The sequence below is a fragment of the Nansenia antarctica genome (genome assembly GCF_963989245.1).
Source record: "Nansenia antarctica genome assembly, chromosome: 7".
Taxonomy (NCBI): Eukaryota; Metazoa; Chordata; class Actinopteri; order Argentiniformes; family Microstomatidae; genus Nansenia; species Nansenia antarctica.
In genome coordinates, this window is record NC_137677.1 from 2,305,784 (window position 1) to 2,323,119 (window position 17,336).

At 43.0% G+C, this 17,336-nt stretch overlaps 2 protein-coding genes across 2 annotated transcripts; one reads left to right on the top strand and one right to left on the bottom strand.

Annotated features, from left to right (window-relative positions):
* On the bottom strand, window positions 1-13,718 carry tubgcp5 (tubulin gamma complex component 5; the record flags this gene model as incomplete). Its single annotated transcript, XM_080535980.1, has 23 exons — window positions 1-436; window positions 1,057-1,157; window positions 1,275-1,363; window positions 1,935-2,060; window positions 2,700-2,857; window positions 3,213-3,333; window positions 3,691-3,775; window positions 3,937-4,128; window positions 4,719-4,907; window positions 5,508-5,706; window positions 7,157-7,428; window positions 8,092-8,207; window positions 8,772-8,974; window positions 9,541-9,808; window positions 9,906-9,999; window positions 10,388-10,477; window positions 11,059-11,176; window positions 11,609-11,741; window positions 12,276-12,355; window positions 12,471-12,567; window positions 12,683-12,791; window positions 12,897-12,950; window positions 13,579-13,718. 23 exons carry the CDS (start codon window positions 13,716-13,718, stop codon window positions 390-392), a joined length of 3,081 nt encoding a protein of 1,026 aa, XP_080392106.1. The 3' UTR covers window positions 1-389.
* A 1,249-nt stretch (window positions 13,719-14,967) lies between these two features.
* On the top strand, window positions 14,968-16,673 carry chst7 (carbohydrate (N-acetylglucosamine 6-O) sulfotransferase 7; the record flags this gene model as incomplete). The annotated part of the gene is made up of 2 exons (XM_080537249.1): window positions 14,968-15,774; window positions 16,209-16,673. The coding sequence occupies 2 exons, from the start codon at window positions 14,968-14,970 to the stop codon at window positions 16,671-16,673; spliced, it is 1,272 nt and encodes a 423-aa protein (XP_080393375.1).
* Window positions 16,674-17,336: the final 663 nt, after the last annotated feature.

Consider the following 17,336-nt stretch of genomic DNA (forward strand, 5'->3'; position numbering starts at 1 on the left):
TTCACCCATTCACACACCCATTCACACACCAATGGCGGCAAGCTACCATGCAAGGCGCCGGCCCGCTCACTGGGAGCAATTTTGGGGTTCAGTGTCTTGCCCAAGGACACTTCGACATGTGGCCAGCCGGGGCTCGAACCGCCGATCTGCCAACCTTGTGATCATTAGACGGCAGCTCTACCTCCTGCGCCACAGCCGCCCCAATGTCAGAGTAATATTTTTTACAATTGCAATAAAAAACAACAACAACAGTGTTTGTCAGTCTGTCGCTTTGATGTTCATCAGTGTACAACAGCGGCCGTCACGAAACCAAGAGATGAGACAGTTAGAGGTGGATGTTGAGAGGTTGCCAGGGTGGAGCAGAGGAGGGTGGATGATCTTCTCTGTGTTCAGCACTGCTCAAAGCCCGCCATCAGAGACAGGGCCAGGGACTCCACTGTGAGACAGACAAACAGAAAGAAAAAAAACGTAAACGCACACATCAGAAAATCACATCCTATGCTCGCCATCAAGAGGCCCGTGACTTCAGAAACAGATGGGCTCAAGGGTTCAAGGGTACTTTATTTGTCACGTGCACAGAAATACAAAGTAAAACATGCAGTGAAATGAAATGGGACTAGACACTCAACACTGTACACTGTGCCAGAGAAGAAAGAGACAATAGTAACAATAAAAGACACAGGACATAAGGGACATAAAGTACTGAACACAAAGTGCTGTGCAAGTAGCAATAGTGTCCTGCGCTAAATAAAAAGACACATTTTAAAAAGGCAGTAGCCTAGCGCAGTACAAGGGAACCAATTAAATACTAGTTAATAAATAGGTGTGCTTTAAGAGATAAATAGGTGTGCTTTAAGAGATAAATAGGTGTGCTTTAAGAGATAAATAGGTGTGCTTTAAGAGATAAATAAATAGGTGTGCTTTAATAAATAAATAAATAGGTGTGCCGCGGTCCTTCTACCTCTAATGTCTTTCGTTTAGCATGCGGACGGCCTGGGGGAAGAAACTATTTTGTTGTTCTTGCTTGAGATCAAAAGAGGCCTTCATTCTACTTACGATGGGGAAAGGAGCCACGGCAGACAGCCTTGTTCAGGATGGTCACCAGGAACATGTGGCAGTTTTTGAAATCGGATTCCATCTTATCAATGGATTCAATCCTGAAGATGAAAAGGAAAATTCCAATAGTTAGTGCCAAAACATCCATATTACATCCAAACTGAGGACTTGAACTCATAAAATAGCTTATAACATGTTTTCTGTTTATCCTCACTCACTTCCAAGCTCCAAACCCAGCTTGCCATCGATCAGAGAAGATGAGGACCAGATTGAGAACCTTCATTATCGCCTCCTTCACAAAGCTGACCTGAAGAGAAACGATCATCAATTTAAACAGGAATATGAAAGTTTTCACTTTCACTGTATTCAAGTAAATAAAAGAGGATTTATTTCTCTCTCTAAATCTCTCCTGGGGCTTCAGGAGAGAACCTCCGTCCCACTGGAGACGGCCCAAGCCCCCAGGGGAGGAGTGTCATAATGGCCTGTCCTAATCACAAGCTGTCTATTCGGTTGTTAAGTCGTGACGTGTTTCCGGGTCCAACGCAGTAATAATAATAATTCATTATATTTGTATAGCGCTTTTCCGAGGCTCAGAGACCCTGACAATATGGGGAAAACGGGAAAGTGCTGTGTCCCTTGTTGTATGAATAGATCCCAGTCTAAAAAACGATTGAACTGTCATTCTACCGCTTCAGTACACTGGTACTATGGTGCGGGGAATTTTTCTGGTTTGGACCCGGAAATTGCTAAACGTCACGTTTGACGTCAGACTTAACAACCGAATACCGCCAGTCTCAGGAGGAATTGTCCCTCTCCTAGAATAGTCAACAAGCCCTCACAAGGTAGGACTTATGTCTGAAGGGAAAGGGGCTACCCACCTTCTCCCTCAGCAGGCAGCGGTCGTGGATGGTGGACAGGTAGCGGTAGTGGATCTTGATCAGCTGGTCCAGATCTTTGGCCTCCTGTACTTGGTGCTGGAACTCCAGTCCAGTGCTGTGCAGAATCTAAACATGATGAACAAAAACGTTTACAGAGCATAACTACCACGGCTGCTTACTGTCTGTCCCATGCATGCCTGTTTGACTTCCTGTGTCTGTCCACATGTGCATACTGTATGTATTGCTAATTCTCTAATGCTGTTTGTGTGCTTTCTGTGTGCTTAATGTTGTGCAGGTTTATGTGGATGTGTGACGCTGTCCCTTTAACTTGATGCTGTGACTGTAAGTGGAGGAGGTGTGGAGATGTACGTATGTTTTTACTCTTTTAACTGTGCTGGAATGTTGGATGTGTGCCGCTGTCTGTCGTGTGTGTTCTTTGTTTTTAACATATAACCTGATTTATTGTCAGCCCCCCCACCCCCCAAGAGGCTTTTGTCTTTTGCCAGACCGCCAATGTAAATAAGAATTAGTTCTTATTGGCCTGCCTGGTTAAATAAAGGTTAAATAAAAATAAATAAAATAAAAATACCAACTATCATAAATCAATGCAAATTCATACTTATACCGAATACAGAATACACAACACAGATGAGAGATGGGGAACTTGTGGACTGAGCTACTAGTGAAGTTTCACTAATTGGCTTCTTGCTACTAATGTAGCAATACAATGAATACATCATTACATCATTACATCACTAGTCTCACCCTGGTGGTGATGTAGTTGTGTAGGCTGTTCACAAAGTGCATCAGTTTGACTCGTAGCAGGAACATGCGGTGGATCTGTTGGTTGACATCTGTTGGCTCTTTGGCCGTCACCTCTTCAGCTACCCCTCCGGTCACTCTCTTGGCAGCTACTGTCAAATCTGAAAAATACATTATAACATGCGTTGGTATAACATGCGTTTTCATGGTGTTCTGGAAACAATGACTGTCATGTCGTGAGCTTAGAATGATAAGGTTCTATCTCCGTTTAGGGCAGTTCAGAGATATTGAGCGTCAAAGTTTTACATTCCATTATGTTTTGTGAGATGGAACCTTTCTATTTTATTAATTACTAACTAAAACATTTCAACATTTTACAAATAACACCACACAGGCATTAATAAACACCTAATGGTTCAGATTATGTAAAAAACTCAATTTTGACAAAAATGGAGATAGAACCTAATTCTAACGTCACGATGTGTTGAGAGTAAAAGTAACCCTGCACACTCATACCACTGAATTTTAGCATGTCCAGACTGTATTTGGCCCATTTGATCTGCAGTAGGAGGAGAAACACCTGGTTGTAGATCTTCTGACACTCAGAGCTGATCACAATGTCAACAGGCCAGGGAACCTGGAGGACAACAGACAGAGACACGTGTGAATGACTGGTTATGCATCTCAGAGTGAATCATACAACACAAAGACAAAACATCATCAGTCATCTTTCTGGATAAATGGTAAATGGACTGCACTTATATAGCACCTTTTTTGCTGCTCCAAAGCTGCTCCAAAGCGCTTTACAACGGCCTCTCATTCACCCATTCACACACACATTCACACACCAATGGCGGCAAGCTGCCATGCAAGGCGCCGGCCCGCTCACTGGGAGCAATTTGGGGGTTCAGTGTCTTGCCCAAGGACACTTCGACATGTGGCCAGCCGGGGCTCGAACCGCCGATCTGCCAACCTTGTGATAAGAGGTTCATACCTTGTAACTGAGGGTAAGGGCATCAAGCTTATTCACAGGTTGCTTTTTCCTGGCAGGGTCGACGGCTTCCAGGAAAATTGATAATCTGTAAAAACACCAGCAAGACATAATGAAAATGAAAGCAAACAGCTTTTACAATCGACATCACAGATGTTGTTTATATTACATATGAAAGAACATGCTGTTAGATTGGCTTATTTCACTACGATTGTTCTAAATCTTTTTAGAAAATTGTGTATGCAGTACCTGCTGCTGTCCTCCGGGCAGCACTGTCCCACTGCCTCCTGCAGCTGCATGTTGAGAAAAGACAGCTGTAGCTCCTCCTCCGCCTTCTCCTTCTCGAGCACCTTGTCGAAGATGGCCGTATAGAAGTCGTACATGGTGTCTCCGGCCTCCATGAGGAAGTAGTTCCTCATTGCCTGTAGATACTCCAACAACCTGTAGAACGTACACATGAACAGAGCCTTGTTATCTGGGTTAAACAGTGAAAACCAAAAGTAAGATGTCAGAAGAGGGACGTACCTCTGGCCACCAAAACATCCCGTTTCAAAAACAGTTTTTTTCCCTCTGCTATAAGGACTCTCAACACCTGACTCACTGCACTAACCCTGCCACATGTACGGCACTTTATAAGTTGTAAATATTGACTATGTTCTTGTCTTGTGGTTATGTGTGTACATGTACATGTTGATAGTTATGTGTAATACCTACCTTTCTGCCCGATGGATATGATTTTGTTTGTGGTTTCTTTTCTCTTATTGACATGCATTAAGTGTTCCTTGATGTTTATTTGAAACATAGATATTGACGGGAGTGGAACTATGTACAAGCCTTCTGGGCTTCGTTCCCTCCTTGCACAATCTCTTGTGTGCTAAATAAATAAACTAAACTAAACTAAACTAATGTGTGTATGTTTTTGACACTGCTGTATTGAGCTGTTCCACCTGTACCGAAAACAAATTCCACCGACCTAGGTCGTGTGGTCATTAAACAATTCATTCATAAACAAATCATTAATTCATTCATACCTGTAGTCTTTCTTCAGGGTCCTCATGAGGTTCCCGCAGCACTCGATGTACCTCTTCTCTATGTGGGGGTACAGGCAGGAGCGCAGGGTCAGCTCAAACGTCTGGCAGGTCACAGACTCAGAGGAGCGGTCCACGATGACGTCACCTCCAGAGAATCTCTCATGGAAGTCACTCTGCTCCAGGTACAGCCTTAGGGGAAGAGAGGGTACAGCACGTCAATGACCAAAAAATGGGTTTGGCTCTCTCAAGCCACTAAACAGGTCCGGTTAGGGTACCAACAATGTCATTAATTAAGAAATATCACACGAGAGGGAGTGCTGTTATACTGAATATCAGCACGGCTGTGATTCGGTCGTACGAGGCCGCAATTTATTAGTTAACAGTAAAAAGTGACAACAGATTATGATTTGTTTGTTTATTTAATCATTTATTTTGGCTCCGTCCCAAAAAAATTGTTCTGCAACTGGACTGTTGCCTAGTAACCTGAACACAAACATCTGCAGGCTAGCTACTTTGTATTAACGGTCATTTCAGAGTGATACATTAGTTAGTTAAAAGTCCCAGTGCTGTTATACTGTATATCGGCACTCATGGAATGCCTCTTGTCCAATCAAATTACTTGGTCGGAACTAACTGTTGTATAAATTACAATCAAATAATTCAATGCTTGAAATTCGGACTGGCTTTTCTCAAAAGATGTCTTTTAGGCTTCCTTTGAGAAAGTATTGATCAGATCAACTTCTCAGTGCTAACATGGCTTCACTGCCTGTGGTGCACTGCTGTGCTTACCTTGCAAAGTTGATAGCCAGGAGAGGGTCGTGGATGTCGTCCATCTGCAGATGTTGAGCCACGATAGACTGCATCTTGATGATGCTCCTCTTAGTGGCCTGTTGCTCGGTGACCGTATCCACGGGCGACTCCTCTCTGCGGCGGAGACGTGACTGCACCGACTCCAGGAACAGCGTGTACAGGTTCTTCCTCTCGGCATCTGCAACATACCAGTCAGACCTGAACCCATCAGAACTCAGAGTCTTAGGGTGTGTTCTCACTAGAACATTAGGGTGTGTTCTCACTAGAACATTAGGGTGTGTTCTCACTAGAACATTAGGGGGTGTTCTCACTAGAACATTAGGGGGTGTTCTCACTAGAACATTAGGGGGTGTTCTCACTAGAACATTTGCTTCACTCGGAATCAGAGTTTAGGATGAAATTCGCTTTGCTCTGCGTCGTTTGGAGCTGTGAGAACGCGCATTCGAAGTCGCTCCCGGAGCAAAGAACCAACGGATGCTCCGCTTGAAAAGGGTGGTTTCGCTCCGGTTAGGAACGACGCATCGAGGCTGTCCATAGGAAAACAACAGTGCATAGTTGATCTGGATAAGAGCGGGACGAACGGGCAATTTAAAACATTTCTGACCAATCAACTACCACGTCTGTTGCTTCGATGGCATATGTTACTTCGTTTACATGAAGGGCTGTGAGAACGCAAAGCAGAGAAATAATTTATGCAACAATGTTGCAAAGTCATCCACTTGCTCCGGGTCTCGATTCAGACTTTCAATTGAGAACATGACCTCAATTCTACTTGCCATGTGCTAAAGGTTTTACTCAGTGCACTCAAATCATAAATAATAAATGAACAGCATAAACATATTCTCTCTCTGCGGTGGGTGAACACATAAAAAAGCCTCATATAATAGTACTCAAAACACCTCTGGCGTCAAACACACATCTTGACTGCTGCTGAGAGGAAGCTGCCCTGCTTTCCCCTTCAGGAACAATGGACACACACAGCGTGACGTTAGAATTATACGTTTTTGTCAAAATTGAGTTTTTTACATAATCTGATCCATTAGGTGTTTATTAATGCCTGTGTGGTGTTCTTTTTAAAATGTTGCATAATGGAATGTAAAAACTTTGACGCTCAATATCTCTGAACTGCCCTAAATGGAGATAGAACCTTATCATTCTAAACGGAGATAGAACCGTATCATTCTAAACGGAGATAGAACCTCATCATTCTAAACGGAGATAGAACCTTATCATTCTAAACGGAGATAGAACCTCATCATTCTAAACGGAGATAGAACCTTATCATTCTAAACGGAGATAGAACCTTATCATTCTAAACGGAGATAGAACCTCATCATTCTAAACGGAGATAGAACCTTATCGTTCTAAACAGAGATAGAACCTTATCATTCTACACGGAGATAGAACCTTATCATTCTAAACGGAGATAGAACCTTATCATTCTAAACAGAGATAGAACCTTATCATTCTAAACGGAGATAGAACCTTATCATTCTAAACGGAGATAGAACCTTCTCATTCTAAACGGAGATAGAACCGTATCATTCTAAACAGAGATAGAACCGTATCATTCTAAACGGAGATAGAACCTTATCATCATTCTAAGCTCACGACAGCTCAACACTGACCTCTAGAGGAGTTGTCTGTCTGCTCCGCCTCTTTGCAGTCCAGGTTCTTGAGCAGCTGCATAGACTTCCCCGCCATGATGATCTGCTTCAGGACGGGCTTGAGGAAGGACACCATGGTGAGCTGCTTACAGCCGGAGCCGCCCTGCTCCCCGCCAGAGCTGCCGCTGGCCGCGTCGTTCACCTTCTCCTCGTTCTCCACCGCCTCCGACACGCTGTACAGGGTGTAGGTGGCGTACCAGAAGTCCCTGTGGTTGACTGGCACGTCCTTGTTCCTAAAGCAATGGGACACAGCGAACGTTTAGTCCTGGTTAAGTCAATAACATGTAAAACAATATATGCTCTTGACAGATCATTGTTCATGCAGGGTATATACAGGAATCTTGAGGTTAATTTGAAAGTGACAGTTGGATCTAAGTGACAGTTGGATCTAAGTGACAGTTGGATCTAAGTGACAGTTGGATCTAAGTGACAGTTGACACTAGAACAGCCGTGTCTATGTTACCTACTCAGGGTATATACAGGAATCTTGAGGTTAATTTCAATACCTTTCTAAGACTTTTTAAAGACCTTGTCAATATTTTTCCAGACCTCACTGACACTTGGAGCTGTAACCGTTTACATCAGTGACACCTTTAACTTAACAGTTTTAGTTTGCGATAGACTAGACCACTAACAGAATTTCCGGTTCATCTTTGTTTTTTAATAAAACGAATAAATTCACGAACTTTTACTAACTCTTTGGACAGAGTTTAATTCAGAAACATACGTCTACAAAATTCAAGACCTCATAAAATCGTGATAATTATAATAATAATACTTATTAAGGGTCTTGATTTTCCCAAAATTGATATCAACTTTTAATACTTTTCAAGACACCGCACATACCCTGTCATGAACATTTTTGAGTCAAGATTCTAAAAGAGAATGTTCCATACCGTTGAATAATGAATTCTTTGGCAGGGTCGAACAAGTGACCGTGAACAATCCATTCATCCACTATCTCCAAGTACGGTCTGACTGTGTCTGTCCACAGCGAGAATAAAAGAGCCACCTGAGATAGAGGTCAGAATAATATTAAGATTCAAGATAGCTTTATTGTCCGTCACACAGTGACAGAAATTCTCCTTCGACAGGCAGAAGTGCAGCTCAAGAATACAGTTCCACATTAAAAACACACATAGGTCACATACATTAAATACATACAATAAAAACAGACAGACATAGCAGTGTTTATAAAATGTAGTGCCTATTTAAAAAGTCCAGTCATTTAAAGATAATAATAAGAAACAGTGTTATGGTTTAAAAAGCAAAAATGTTGTCGTTTAAAAAGAAAAACAATGCGGTTTCTACTTTAAAAATGTATTATAACTAAGCCATTTGGAGTAATACACTTTCAAAATGTAAAACAATATATGCTCTTGACTCTCAATTGTTCATGAACATTTTTGAGTCAAGATTCAAAGAGAGAATGTTCCATATTCTATAGAATAGAATAGTTCCATAGAATAGAATGTTCTATAGAATTCCATATTCTAAAGAATAGAATGTTCCATGTTCCATTTGGAGTAATAAAACACTTTCAAAAAACACTTAAGAACAAACTGAACATCCTCACCGCCTGCTCTGTTGCTTCCCCCACGCCGTCGTACTCCAGGATGGCCTTGTAGAGCGTGTTGAGCAGGTGGGAGGCCCGCACCACGTTGGGGGTCTCCGGAGGGACCTCGGCCACGCCTGTGATGAAGACCTTGTGCAGCAGTTTGATCTGGGCCAGGTGAGGGGTGAGTCTCACCAGCACGGCTGACAAGGTGACCGTCTCGTCTGGAGAGAAGTTCAATCAGAGAATTGATCAGACAACAAACAGCCAAACCAAAAACTTCTTAAGCCCAATTTATACTTCTCCGTCGAATTTACGTGCGGCTACGCCGTAGCCTACACAAGGGCTCTCCCAATTTATAGTTCTGCGTTGGTCGGTCTGCGTCGCATTGGTTGGTGTACTCATAGCAGCAGCATAATAGCGATTTTATGCTTGTTATGCTTGTTGTAAAGAAAATGTCTATAATGCATTGAAATGACATTAAACTAAGATAATAAGATGGTTATCATAATTTTTCAAATCTTTATTAATAAGTCATTACAGAAAAAGTAAATTACATTTCTGTCATGGCTTCTGCATTTAGGCCTACGAGAGTCGTAATCATGTGCTACCAAGCGGACCAATCACAGTGCTTACGGTCTGCGTAGGCACTGCCGCGTAGTTACATTTTTGGAGAGGTGCGCGTGAGCCTACGGCGTAGGCTACGGCGTAGATTTTACGCAGAATTATAAATTGGGCTTTAGACCAATCAGTTACATAACCATTTCCTTTCCAATGTACAGTACAGTACAACGACGACACTTGCCTTTGCATATGAGATCTTTCTCTATCGTAGTGAGTTCCTCTTTGAAGCTGGCAAAGTACTTGTAGAGCGCCCAGACAAAGGCCTGGTAGGTCCTGAAGGGAGGCTCAGAGCCCTTCTTGGAGGTGTAGGAGCCGCCTGAGCCCGGGGGACACGGCTCACAGCTGCACCCCGTCACCTCGTCAATAAACCTCTGCAGCCGGAACACGGCCTGGCCGTACACGGCAATGTGCTCCAGCACCGAGCGCAGGCAGGTCTGCAGCACAGGGAGACAGAGATTGGGGTCAGAGAGGCACTCAAGCAGAACTAGATCAGACTTTGTTGTATGTTAATGTTCTTAATGATCAACTTACGCCGGTCAGGTGAGTGACCACCACATCGTTCCTTACTCCGACTTTTCCATCATGATGCTGAAATATGAAGTGCTTCTTCACCCCAGAGAGAAGCCTGAAAGCAGATAACCATTAGGTCAGTTATCCTAAAATGTCTTCAGAAGCCCATGTTTTCTCTTCTGAATTTTCCACAATCCAATAAGAAGACTTATTAATTATTATTATTATTAACCTAATTGACAGGAAACATTGCCAACATACAACTCTCCAAAATCAGTAAGATATGTCCCATCTGGGGTGCTTAGGTGGCGTAGCGGACTAAGCGATAACCATGTAACCGCAGGGTTCCCGGTTCGATTCCGGTCGTGGACATATCCTGCATGTCATCCCTTCTCTCTCTCATCCATCCTTCCTGTCTAAATCTTCACTGTATCTATCAATAAAATGAAAAATATGAGTGGGACTGCCCCACTCAGAAAAAAAAAAGATATGTCCCATCTTACCACAATGTCTCCCGTATCACTTGGGTCTCTGTGACAAAGGCCTTCTCCTCAGGCAGATACAGCGGATCTGTGTTGTACAGATGTTGGTCCCTGGAGATCAAATCAAGGCTTTAATAAGCTTTCGCATTAGAATCTTCCTCTTTCTTCTTCTTTCTATCCTGTTAATCATGGTATGTGGCAATCAATTATTTAAAGCCAAAATGGCTGACCTGCACACAACTGGCCAATTAGTAACCCAGCTTGAGGGGTCTTACCCAGTGGTGTAGTCTAGTTGTTTCTAGTGGGTATACTGTGATTCTTCCCTCCCAGCCTCATATCGTTCATTTCGGAACGCCATAACAATAAATCTGCGCTCCCTGTCTAACGTTATATATAAATTAAATGTTATAAGGCTGATCTGCGCATGATAGTGCTGCATTTTGACATATTTCATGTCGCATCTCCCACCGTTGATGGTATATGACGCTATAGCCAGTCCCAATGGTCCAAAAGTCAAGTGCTTCGTAACACAGACGGGGTGAATTTTATGAATGAAAGTGTGAAAGTTCTGTCACAAAACGCCGTTACGTATCCGCACACATTTTTAAGTGGGTATATGGAAATCCTTGGCCTTTCCTAGTGGGTATACGGCGTAGCGCTGCGTATCACCTAGACTACACCACTGGTCTTACCAGACGTTGAGCAGGTTGGAGTGGAGGTGGAGACTGTGGGGGAAGCGGGGGGCGTGCGCCACCCAGTATGGCGTCACCACGTGCTGCTCTAGCCAAGCACGCGCCTCAGGCTCCCCCACTGTGATGTCACAAAACAATCGAACAAATTATTACTCCAAAGAGAATGTTAAGACATTCCATTGAGAAAAGCACAAAAACAACATTCCATGAAATGTAGCAAATGTCTAAAAAACATTAAGAAATGTCTGATCGGTGTAGGATATTGTTTTGGTGGTTTATTCGAGATTGCATTATCTTTATAAACTCCTCAAAAACAATTCTGAAACGTTATTTTGGTAGATTATTCCTCCCCTTTAATAATACCAATTGGTATTGTATTTTATATTGTTGGAAAGCCTGATTACTCACCTTTACAACGAGGTACAACTTGTAAAGATCATGCATTCGTGGAATGAGCAACACAGCTAAACGTGTGGGTAGCGGCCCAAACATATTTGCCAAAATCCCCTATTTTTTTTTTTTGTTTACAATATTGTTTATAATGAACCACCTGTCCATGTGAGCGGGGCGGTCTGGGTGTGGTCCTGCTCCTCCTGGGGGGTTCTGTCCACCTGTATCCCAGAATCCTCTCTGCTGAGGGGCTGCTGGCTGTCCTCCTCCTCACTCTCCTCTTCAGACCACTCCTGGGAGAGGAAGACCAATGAGAGGCTTAGAATTTGCATTATACAACAGTTAGTTCCGAACAAGTAATTTGATTGGACAAGAGGCATTCCATGAGTGCTGATATACAGTATAACAGCACTGGGACTTTTAACTAATATGTATCACTCCGAAATGACCGTTAATACAAAGTAGCTAGCCTGCAGATGTTTGTGTTCAGGTTACTAGGCAACAGTCCAGTTGCGGAACTATTTTTTGTTGACAGAGCCAAAATAAATGATTAAATGTATAAAAGCAATATCACACTTGAGGTCGTACTGTTATACTGAATATCAGCACGGCTGTGGTTGTCTTCGGTATTCGGCCTGCGGCCTCGTACCTACGACCCAATCACTACGACCCAATCACAGCCGTGCTGATATTCAGTATAACAGCACTCCCTCTCGTGTGATATTGCTTAAATCAAGGTCAGCATGCAGTGCAATCTATACATGAAATAGAAATGGTCAAATACTGAAAGTCTGAATGAAAAAAAACTAAAAACAAGATTTACTCACTGGGGTGTCTGGAAATGGTCCCGTGTCAATATCCTCTCCTTCCCTGAGATATCTACCCCAGTCAAAGTCATCCTCTTTTTCTGCACAACACAAGGGAAGCCATGTATCATTTAATAGTGGACAGACAGACTAGAGTAGAGAGGACCAGGTAGAGGTGGAGGGGAGATTGTAGAGGATCTGTGTTGTCGTACTAACCAGGTTCCCGCAGTCTGGGGATCTCACTGTAGTCTGAGTTAATGGGAGAGTCTGACAGCAGGAGCAACAAGGACAATACACTGTGATGAACCTCGGTCTGAAACACACAAAGGGCACACTGACTCAAGAGACCTTCACAAGCACAGCCAGGTGAACAGGGATAGATACATCATATATATTGTGTTATTATAGTAGCTTACTGTCTGTCATACCTTCGTTCCATCAGTGTTGGGCAGAGGGGAGTTCAGGAATTGTTCCGTCAGTCTTGTCCAGCTCTCTGCTTTCTTTAGGTCTGAGTGAATCATGAGTTTCTCATAGATCCTAAAGAGACATTCAGATTGTATTATACCATGCCAGGCATCCACAGAACAAAAACACACACTAAAAAACACCTTTTACAAAGGAAACGATAACCTAACTACTTACCCACGTATGCTGCGCTGGACCTTGTGACTGTCAACATCCAGGTAGCGGTGGAACCTGACAGCAGATGGAGAAACACATCAGCTATCATTCATGGCAGAAGTAAGTAAGTAAAGCTATTTATATAGCACCTTTCATACAAGAAATGCAGCTCAAAGTGCTTTACAACAGGAATAAGAACATCAAGTGAATATAAAAACATATATAAGCATAGAATGAATATAAAAGCAAGTGGGAAAACAGTAAAAAGAAAAGGTAAAGATCTAACTTTCCATATCCCTTTCATCTCCCTATCTCACACTTTAAACGAATGTGCAATAACACTATGTGCAATATGACAACCCTCGTGTACATAAGGTTCAGAGATTGCAAATGTTAGGATATTTATAGCATAGCATAGAGTACAGCACAGTGTTTTATTTGTATAGTATAGTATAGTGGATAGTGTACATAGCCTTTATTTATGTAAACCAGCTCTTTTCCCTTCTTGTTTTTAGTCTTTTTTCCTAGCACCAGGGGAGCCCCCCCTCCTAAATGTCGTTGTATGGTACCTGTACTGTATTAATGACAATAAAGACCATTCATTCATTCATTCATTCATTCATTCACATCCCTTTCATCTCCCTATCATACACAGTAGCTAGCTAGACACACATTCATCCCCTCCTGGCCTTAATCTTCTTACCTGAAATTCGACTGAATAAACTTCAGCGCAGATTGGAAGTTCTGGTCTTCCTCGTCTTGAATCCCACAGATGCATCTGACCAGGGTCTTCGTCTCTCTCTCTGTCTCTCTCTCAAAGTCGGTCCAGTGCGCCTGGGACATGGTTGTTGTGGCTAGTAAATGCTAGCGCATGTAGCTAGCCAGGGGGGTATTCCATCAACGTCGCTAAAGGAAAATCCTGGCTAACTCTCGCGAGACTTATCAGAATAATGCCTGGATATTTTTAAGAACTCTCGCGAGACTTATCAGACTAAACCTGGGTTTTCCTTTAGCGATGTTGATGGAATACCCCCCAGGCTAATAACACTAGTACTCGTGTTGTTGTTGTTGGATAGTAATTGCTGTATCCGGATGCTGCTAAGTTTGTGCTTGCAAAATCAAACTATGTCAACTAAATAAACTCGTTAGGTCCATTGAGACTAATGCACATTGCTGTGTTCTCTGTGTTGATCCATTTATTCCATGTTTGCTGGTCTGAGTTCTGCTGTTCAGATACCGTTGGGTTGGCTGCTGTCATCCACGTGACTCCCTCCCGCCCCTTCCTGACTGAAATCTGTCCTGGCCAATCAAATCACGAGAGAGCCTCCTTACGGGCCAATCAAATCACCAGAGAGCTGAAATCTGTTGGCCAATCAAATCACCCAGAGAGCCTCCTTCTTACGGGTCAATCTCAATCCTTGAAAGTGGCCTCCTCCTCTAATATCCTTTCTCTGATCTAATATCGACCTACGTTGATCTGAGAACACAGGAGAGATGTGAAAGCTCTTGGTGGACATACACATACCGTTTGCCTCCTTCCACACCAGCCATTTTCAGCATTTTCTTTTTTAGATTAACCCCAGGGAAAATCATTTGATTCAGTAATCCTTATTGACGTTCAGTTATGTTCAGTTCGTCTCCTAAATTGAATCTTCTCATTTCAATTCCATCCAATAATAATAATATCACACACAAATAGGACTAGGAAGTACAAATTCATAGAAGAAAAAAAAAATCCAAACTTTTATTTTGACGGTCTAAACTGCCGTGGGGGGCGTGGCTTAGTTTTTTAATCTTCGAAACTTTCCTGCGTGTGTTTTGTGTGTAATAATTATATTAATAATAGTAATAATAATATTACACACAAAATAGGAAGTACAAATTCATAGAAACCCAAAAAAAAACTTCCAAACTTTTATTTTGACGATCTAAACTGCAGTGGGGGGGAGGCGTGGCTAGGGGGCGTGGCTTCGTTTTTGTTTTGTTTTTTGTTTTAATCTTCGAAACTTTCCTGCGGGCGGCCTCGCGCCCCGGCCACAAGGCGCGTCACAGTCACACACACACAGCTCGAGCTCTCTCTGAAGGCACGGACATGAAGAGGAGGCTGCAGAAGAAATACCTGATTTTAATTCTAGGCTATTCTGTGTTGCTGCTGTTGATTCCGTACATATTCGATTACAGGAGTAGTAAGACGGTGCATGCAAAACATGGACAGCAACAACAGCCGAGATGTCCTGATTTGGAGAACACGATGGCACTGTGGAATAACGGGGACAAACTCAGCAACGCCACCGATACGATGGAGGATGTTCTCAACAGGAACTCAACATCTAAAATACACATTTACCTGCATGCAACTTGGAGGACAGGGTCTTCCTTTCTAGGGGAATTGTTCAATCAACACCCCGACGTGTTCTATCTGTACGAGCCCATGTGGCACATATGGCAAGCCCTGTACCCGGGGGATGCTGCCAGTCTGCAAGGGGCCGTGCGGGACATGATGCACGCGCTGTTCCTCTGCGACTTCTCCGTGCTGAAGCTGTACGCAGGGAGTCAAAACATCTCCACCTCCTTCATCTTCGGCTGGAAGATGAACAAAGTGATCTGCTCGGAGCCTCTGTGCAGCAATGCACACATTAAGAGGCACGAAGTGGGATTAGTGCAAGAGGCGGTGTGCGGGAAGTGTCCACGCAGGGACATCAGAGAGCTGGAGAGAGAGTGCAAGAAGTACCGCGTCGTGGTGATCAAAGGCGTGCGGGTGTTGGACCTGGGGGTCCTGATCCCCCTGGTGAGAGACGCATCTCTGAACCTGCAGATCATTCAGCTGTTCCGGGACCCCCGAGCGGTGCACAACTCACGTCTGAAGTCCAAACAGGCGCTGGTCAAGGAGAGCATCCAGGTGAATGAATGAATGAATGAATGAATGGTCTTTATTGTCATTAATACAGTACAGGTACCATACAACGACATTTGGGAGGGGGGGCTCCCCTGGTGCTAGGAAAAAAAATCAAGAAGAGAAAAGAGCTGGTTTACATAAATAAAGGCTATGTACACTATCCACTATACTATACTGTACAAATAAAACACTGCTGTACTCTATGCTATGCTATACCTATTCTAACTTTTCCTATCTCTGAACCTTATGTACCCGAGTGTTGTCATATTGCACATAGTGTTATTGCACTTTTTTTTTTTTTTACTAAAAACAAGGAGGGAAAAGAGCTGGTTTACATAAGTAAAGGCTATATACACTATCCACTATACTATACAATAAAACACTGTGCTGTACTCTATGCTATAAATATCCTAACATTTCCTATCTCTGAATCAAAGGTGCTGAGGAGTAAGAAGCAGAGTGAGAAGTATAAACGTCTGCTGGTGCCCAACAACAGGATGAACCGTGCAGAGAACTACGTCTCCAGCGCCATGGAGCTGATCTGTGACAACTGGCTGAACGACCTGATGCTGGTCCTGAACGCACCGCCCTGGGTGAAGAGGAATTACATGAGGATACGCTACGAGGATCTAGTCCTGCACCCCATGGAGGAATTGCAGAGGCTGTATAATTTCTCCAAACTCACATCCTTCCCCGCCCTGGATAAATTCGTGTTGAATATGACACACGGGCACGGGTACTCCTCTGACAAGCCTTTCCTCATATCTTCGAGAGATGCAAAAGAAGCCATATATGCATGGAGGGAGAGGTTGAACGTTGAGCAGATAACTCAAGTAGAGGCTTATTGTAGTGAAGTCATGCGGCACTTGGGTTATCAGAAAAACAGCTTGGACAAAACATAACACAACCACAACACCAGGATCTGATCCAGATCAAGGTAGGTAGGATGAGGGTCTATGGATGAACTGTCACAATGTGATTATCTAAGTAGCCTAGATAACACTACTATTTTGACATTTGCATTTCGCGTGTGCAAATGTGCCTTTGTTTGAAACAAATACTGTTGGTGAATGAATATTTAATCATATTTAATAATGTAGAGATTCATTAAATCTATACCGAAGGTCTCAGATCCACTCATTCAAAATGCATAAGCCTGTTCAAAGTTACTCCAAGCCCTTGTTTTTTTTTCCACATTCCTTTGAATTATTGGATAATAATTAACTTTGCTCATAATGCATACATGAAATGCATACTACTGTTTAATGTAGTGATTTGCAGCTCCCACAAGCCATTGCATATCAGAAGTTGACTGTATTACTATGTAGCTGATGTATCACTTTTTCATTAATAATTAATATTTATGTTATTGTGTGGACCCTGAAACGTGTGGTGTTGTACAGCTTAAATGTTAACCAACAGATTCCACAGGTTATGACATTGGGTCGGTTTCAGACAAGGCTAGTCCTGGACTAAACCACACTTTCGATGTCAAATCTCAATTGAACATGCTTTTTCGTCTAGGATTAGGCCTAGGTTTAAGCCTTGTCTGTGAATCCAGACCC